This window comes from Trachypithecus francoisi, unplaced genomic scaffold, assembly GCF_009764315.1.
Source record: "Trachypithecus francoisi isolate TF-2019V2 unplaced genomic scaffold, Tfra_2.0 Lachesis_group1, whole genome shotgun sequence".
NCBI lineage: Eukaryota > Metazoa > Chordata > Mammalia > Primates > Cercopithecidae > Trachypithecus > Trachypithecus francoisi.
In genome coordinates, this window is record NW_022681454.1 from 59,422,802 (window position 1) to 59,429,428 (window position 6,627).

A 6,627-nucleotide genomic window follows, 5' to 3' on the forward strand; every position below is an offset into this window, starting at 1 on the left:
TTTCTTTCTCTCTTTCCTCCTCTTTCCCCCTTTCCCCCTTTCTCTCTCTCTCTCTCTCCCTCTCTCTCTTTCTTCTTTATTTTTTTGTAATCTTGGCTGGCCAGAGCCCAAGTCTTCCCAGCAGTATCTTAGTTTCCGCACAGCAGTTCCTCGCTGTCCACTTCAGGCTTCCGGACTGGAAGGACAGCCAGCGATAAAACGTGCCTGGTGAAGCTCAGGAGTCACTGGCCACACAGACCCAGCCCGACTTTCCCATCGTACTAAGATCCTGCTGGAAACTCTGCGGCAACATGAGCTCCGCAGCCCGGTTCTGCGCCTCACGCCCCGTGCTGCTGTTTCTGGGGTTGCTGCTCCTGCCAGTTGTGGTCGCCTTCGCCAGAGGTGAGAGCAGAAGCAAGGCTGTGAGGGCCGCCAGCGGCGAGGGGGAGTCCGGGAAGCCCTGGGGCTGGGGAGTCCTCTAGGATCATGATCGCAGCTACACTTAACCGAGCGTCTGCTGACTGTCCGGGCACAGTGCCAGGCGCTGCACCTGCACCTCACACCTGGTCAGCACAACTTCTGTCTGAGGGAGGTATGATTTACGGCTAAGGAAAAGAAGGCTGAAGGTAGTGGAGAAAGTCCCTAAAGTAACTCTGGCTACTCATGGAGTCACCATTCCGTCCCCTCTTCCTCTCCTACCCCCTCCCTTTTCCCCCTCAGCTGAAGCTGAAGAAGATGGGGACCTGCAGTGCCTGTGTGTGAAGACCACCTCCCAGGTCCGTCCCAGGCACATCACCAGCCTGGAGGTGATCAAGGCCGGACCCCACTGCCCCACTGCCCAACTGATGTGAGTCCTTGCACTGCATCATTCAGTGCCCCAGCTCCGTGCCTCCTCTGCCCATCCCTCTCCTTTTTAATGCCATTTGCAAACCTAAGGACTGAAGGTCACATCTCTTCTCTTTTCCTTGCCAGAGCCACGCTGAAGAATGGGAGGAAAATTTGCTTGGACCTGCAAGCCCCGCTGTACAAGAAAATAGTTAAGAAACTTTTGGAAAGTTAGCTACTAGCTGTCTAAGTGTGTGCATTTGCTATGTAACACACTTTTTTTTTTTTCCAGTTTCAATCTAACTGTGAAAGAACCTCTGATATTTGTGTTATCCTTATGATTTTAAATAAACAAAATAAATCAAATTGTAGTATAGTCAAAATACTTCTTAATAATAGTGCAAAAATTGTATTGACACATAATTTTATGGAAGAAAAAAATTCCGGTATTTTAAGCAAAAAGTATTTTGAAGGAAGGTTTGAATACTGGTTTTGCTTAGTGTTACATGTTGGCTGATACATATTCATGCATTTACATGATTGCAGTACTTTATAGCTACAATTTACCTGGACTATTATTATTACCTTTGCCAATAAATATTAGTAGCACTTATGCATTACTAGATGGCTTTAAAAAATTAAGTAAATAAATAAATCTCTGCTTTTATGCCCACAAATTCAGGAAACGAGAAGAGGTACTACATACTGATGTTTTTATTCATCCCTCAGGAAGGCACTGCTCTACTCTGGGGAGAAAGGAAGTTGTTGCAATGTTGGTATATTAGTTATCTATGGCTTCTGTAACAAATTAACACAAACTCAGTGGCTTAAACAATACAAATTTATTATCTTGCAATTCTAGGGGGTCACAAATCCCAAGTGGGTTGAACATGCTAAACTCAAAGTATGATCATAACTATGTTTCTTCTGAAGACTCTAGAAAAGAATATATTTCCTTTCCTTTCTCAGCTTCTAGAGGAATCTACATTCTTTGGCTTATGGTCCCTCCAACTGATTTTCAAACTGTATCATTCCAACCTCTGCTTCCATTGTCACATCTCCCCTCTCTCCTCTGACCTTTCTGTCTCTAACTCTACCTACCTCTCATAAGGAGCCTTGTGAATACATTGGAACCACTTGGATAATCCAGAAACCATTTCCATTTCTAGATATTTAATACATCTGTGGAGCCTTTATTTGCCACATTAAACGACATATTCATAGGTTCCAGGGAGTAGGGCATGGGGATCTCAAGGGTGGAGGCCATTATTCACCCTACCACAACGGGTCAGAAGGCAGAGTCTAGCTGAGGAGTGAGAAAGCTGCAGCCATTGCTCATGAGCTAATGTGATTTCTACCCAAGGTGACAATGTTTGTGTAGACACAGGATAAAAATCCTAAGAGAAAATAGAACATGGTGCCATTGGTGGTGGAAAGAATAGGTTTTTGGGATGACAAACTAATTAGGATAAACATAATTTATAGATGCTTAGGAAATGCCAGAATATCAACTAAAATTCCCATACCCACATTGCAAGTTAGAGAGTATTATTCCCAATATAGAGATGAGCTGACAGTCTCAGGGAGGACACAGCTTGCGAGAGGCTGAGCAGATAAATCTGACTCCCAACTCCCTGCTCTTGCTTTCACATTCTTCTGCCTTTCACACAGGCAAGTGGCCTGTTAGCTCATTCTTCAGACAGGAACTGTTCCATGAACTAGCTCTTGAAGGGGGAGTAGGAATTTGCCAGGGGGTCAAAGGGAAGACGGGAACTGTCACCAGATGAATAATAGGTAAAAAGGACACTAGATAATTAGGTCATTTGCATGTTTGGACAATAGTTCATAGTTCTGCAGGGCTGCAATATCTATGGAGAGAGAGAGTGAAGCATGGTCTCTCAATTAGTTTTCACCCCCTTGGTGTTTTTCACCTATGATACAACTTATGCACTGCTACCCATATTATTTATTCAAAACACAGATAGAAATATTTCACTCCCCTGCATAAATGATTCAAGATCCAAAGTCCTTAGCATGGCAGTCTGCATTGTGTCACACTCACTTTCCCACTGTGCCTTAGTTTTCTCATCTGTGAAACAGGGATATTATGAGTGGCTACTTCATAGATGATCATGAGGACCAAAGTCAATCAATGCTGGAATGCTGGTGCCTCATAAATTACTGCTTAAGAATTACCTTGATCTAACTATACTGAGAACACTTTTAAGTTGCCACTTTTATCAGCAAGGGCGTGGGAAGATGGCTTTCCTGCTGGGAAAAGCTCAAGTCACACAGCAGCTCCCTGTTGTTTCAACAGTCATGGAGTGATAAAGTTTAAATTTACTCAAACTGCTTGTTAGTTGTAAGCAGTCATCAGAAAATGTCCACAAACTAGACACTTACTGCTTAGTCATGGGCTCTATCAATAAAACAAAACCACCAAAGAACATCTTGTTCTTGGAAGCTGTTCTGCATTTTTGCAATTTTTCATTTTTTTCTTCTAAGGATTGTGGTAAAAATAGCTTCTTCTGTAATGTATAAAACATTGAAGGTTTAGTTGGTTTTAAATATATATCCATATTTTTCTCTTTATAAAAGGCAATTCTTATTTATTGCAAAGAGCAGAAAAATAAAAATATTTTTCATAACCTGTAATTTCACCACTCAATTTTTTATTTTTGAAAATCTTAGTCATTTGATATCCTTGCAAGTTGAACTGCTAGCTTTTAATAAAGTATTTATTTGTAAATACCATAAAGAAGAACACTTAGTAATTTACTTAATTATATTGCTATTAGTTAGGGAGCATTGCTGTCCAAATTTTAAGAGTATGAAAGCATGTCCCAGGGTAATATAAAATATTTTCCTTGGCTGGAGAACAAATGGCTAACTCATGTGATATTGCATTCACTTATACATATATAGTCCTGTGTATATTTATATTCACTGTGTCTATGTGTATATGAATGTATGCATGTTTTTCTATACCTTTACATACATATATACTCATGCACACATAAAACAAGTTTACAATACAATACTTATACCTGCTTTGTACTATGCATCCTGATATTTTATTTTCTATCCTATCCTATCCTACCATATTCCACTTTTTAAAAGATGTTGACCACAACTCTATAAAATGATTTTATAATCCACTAATGGATCATGATGTGTAGTTTAAAAACACTAATCTGGTCCATTGATTAAAAAATTAGGTTCTGATGGTCCATACTGGAGTCCACACTCCAAACAAGATGCATGGGGAGTCAGTAAGAACAGGATGCTGAGGACCAAGGAGATAGTTAAATCTCCTGATCTGTAGTTTTCCTTCAATTTCAATCTCCATCCCTGACCTAGGGTTGGAATCTCTGGGAAACCCATGAAAAATAGCTTCTGTGATAAAGATGTCACACCAAACAGGATGTTGTCTGGACTGTTGGGATTCTAAGTCCTTTTCAGCTCGGGCTACCATTTATATTCATTACCCATCTACTTCAGTCATGTACATTCTAGTTGCTTCCTAATGCAAACTTAATAGAGGACTGAAAATACATTGATTTCTAGGAAAACTTGGATAAAAAGCAAGCATGTTCACAATTAATGGACTTAAGCAGCTATTTTATACTTATTCCCTCTTTCCATATGGCTCTTTTCCCTGTGAGTCCTGTAGATGCTGGCATTAGCCCAGTGAGCTTTTGAGTAGGTTTGGGTTACATCTCAACTTTGATATTGTGTGACCCCAAGTCTCCTCAGTTTCCTTATCTGCAAAATAAGGACAATAAGGTCCACTTCATAGGGCTCTTGGAAGGAATACATCACACTTATAATAGGACCCAGCACGAATTCTGACTCAGAATTGGAACCTAGTAAGTAAATAGGACTTTTATTCCCTTCCCTTAGAGTTTCACCACCAGAGTGTATAAGATTTTCAATAGTGACAGCCACAATCTGTGAGCTAGCAAGCAACCTGTTGAGAACACAACCAACAAGAATTTCCCCTGCTCAGAATCACAATCAAAAGCAGACAACGAGTTAAGAAGATTTTAACATGATAGACCAAGATGATATTTTCCACTTACAGTAACAAATAAAAGAAAATTAAATACCAAAACCACAATGTTAATGGGCTGTTTATGATGGCCGATTAAAACCATTTTATGCCTGCCTCCTCCACTTAGAAAAACCAGAGTAGTAGTATATAGACAGTGACAATATGAGTACATTATTCAAGAGATGATGCTGAAATTCAGCAGAGAAGTAGCAGGGGAAACTAAAAGCTGAGAGGAAGGAGAGGCAGCCTCCTTTCCCAGGACAGGCTGGGAGCTGGGAGTGACTTCCTAACACAGAGAAGGGGCAAGTAATATACTTCTAGCGGTTCATATCCCTACTGTGAAATAGTATAATCCTCGCCATGAGAGAGCCCTTTGACCCTCCCAAACCCTGAAACTAACATGAAGACCAGCCAGGAGACTGCCAGATGCAACTGCTCCAGGGAGGGAGCTCACACTAGGTTCCACATTCTTTCTGAGACCTAAGTGGCTACAGCAACTAGCTTCTGCCAACTTCATGCTGTGGCATGAAGTTGGGACTGGGGCATTATGAAAACTTGGGTTGTCATTGCTGGGACAGGAGAGCAAGTAGGGATCACTCTCAATGCCAGGGCTAGGAAGTGAGCTAGGCCTGAGAGGCAGCAACTGATGCCAGGAAGTGAGTGATCTTAGGTAGGGTCATGAGGTGAGTGAAAGCTGCTGCTGGGACTTGGTTGCAAGCTGAGTGAAGGCTCTTGAATCCAGGGTAGGGGAGGAAAATCCCATAAGGACTAGGTTTTGAAGGGTTACATGTTCCCCATCTGCCAGCACAAGGGTGTGACCAAAGGGATGCCTCACCCTCTGCAGTGGCAAGACCTCAACAAAGCTGCTTCTACCCCTCCCCCATACACTCTGCCTGGGACCTGAGAATTGCTCTGCTCTTGTCCGCCATGGCTAGTGCCTACTCTCACCATCAGGGTGCCTGAGCACAAGCTATCCAACCTAGCCGCACCCCCACCTCTTCACCAAAGCACATAGCCTGGGGTCCCGGAGACTGTCCAACCCAATCCACCACCCTGCGAACTTAAGTAACTCTTCCAGGGGCCTGGGGTGTGGTCTAAACTCCTAGCTGCTACCACCTCAGCTGGCACCTACCTCCCAAATGGATATCCTGTGGGCCTGGATACTGGTGCACCCAGCCCACTGTAGCCACTGCCAACATCAACACACACTGCTAGGGACCCAGAGAATCTTCTTTCCAGTGCTACTTTGAATGCCCATGTCACACCAACTGCCCAGAGGCCTGAGAACCTGCCCACCAACTGATCTACCGTTGCCACTACTGACCTCCAAGCATGCTGCCTAGAGGCCCAAGAATTAACACACTGGTAAAAACCAAGACGTAGCAGTGTCCACTTCCCTAGGGCATAAAGATAGGCATATTCAGCCAACTGCTACCACCGCTGTGGTCTAAAGACTGGCCCACAAAACATACTAGTCCACAGCAAAATTTCACCAGTCTCCATTAATGACTGCACCCTAACTCACGAAGGAAATCACAAATACTACTAATGTTGTTTACAGCCAAATAAATCACCCAGAGACTATGTTACTGTGTACCCAGAATCACAGCCAAAGTGCCCTACCCACTGAATACCATAGATACATCTTCAGAAAAAAGTCCTCCTCTACTAAAAGTAAATGTCAAAACAGGAAGAAGCAACTGTTATACTACATGTGTGGACATCAATGTAGGCATGCTGGAAACATAAAAAGCAAGAAAATATGACAC

The 6,627-nt window shown here is 42.6% G+C and overlaps 1 protein-coding gene across 2 annotated transcripts; it reads left to right on the forward strand.

Annotated features, from left to right (window-relative positions):
* PF4 (platelet factor 4) lies at positions 1 to 1,180 on the forward strand. Of its 2 annotated transcripts, none has more exons than XM_033214454.1 (3): positions 1 to 381; positions 700 to 826; positions 952 to 1,175. In XM_033214454.1, exons 1-3 carry the CDS (start codon positions 291 to 293, stop codon positions 1,037 to 1,039), a joined length of 306 nt encoding a protein of 101 aa, XP_033070345.1. In that variant the 5' UTR covers positions 1 to 290; the 3' UTR covers positions 1,040 to 1,175. The 2 variants fall into 2 exon arrangements, with proteins under 2 accessions (XP_033070345.1, XP_033070344.1); XM_033214453.1 differs by lacking the exon at positions 1 to 381 and adding an exon at positions 399 to 571 and having other exon boundaries at positions 952 to 1,180.
* Positions 1,181 to 6,627: the final 5,447 nt, after the last annotated feature.

Excerpts from the sequence above, each read along its gene's own strand:
- PF4 (XM_033214453.1), top strand. The coding sequence starts at position 466 with ATGATCGCAGCTACACTTAACCGAGCGTCTGCTGACTGTCCGGGCACA. Across the intron at positions 572-699 it reads ACAACTTCTGTCTGAGGGAG|CTGAAGCTGAAGAAGATGGG; the intron begins GTATGATTTACG and ends TTTCCCCCTCAG. Across the intron at positions 827-951 it reads TGCCCCACTGCCCAACTGAT|AGCCACGCTGAAGAATGGGA; the intron begins GTGAGTCCTTGC and ends TTTCCTTGCCAG.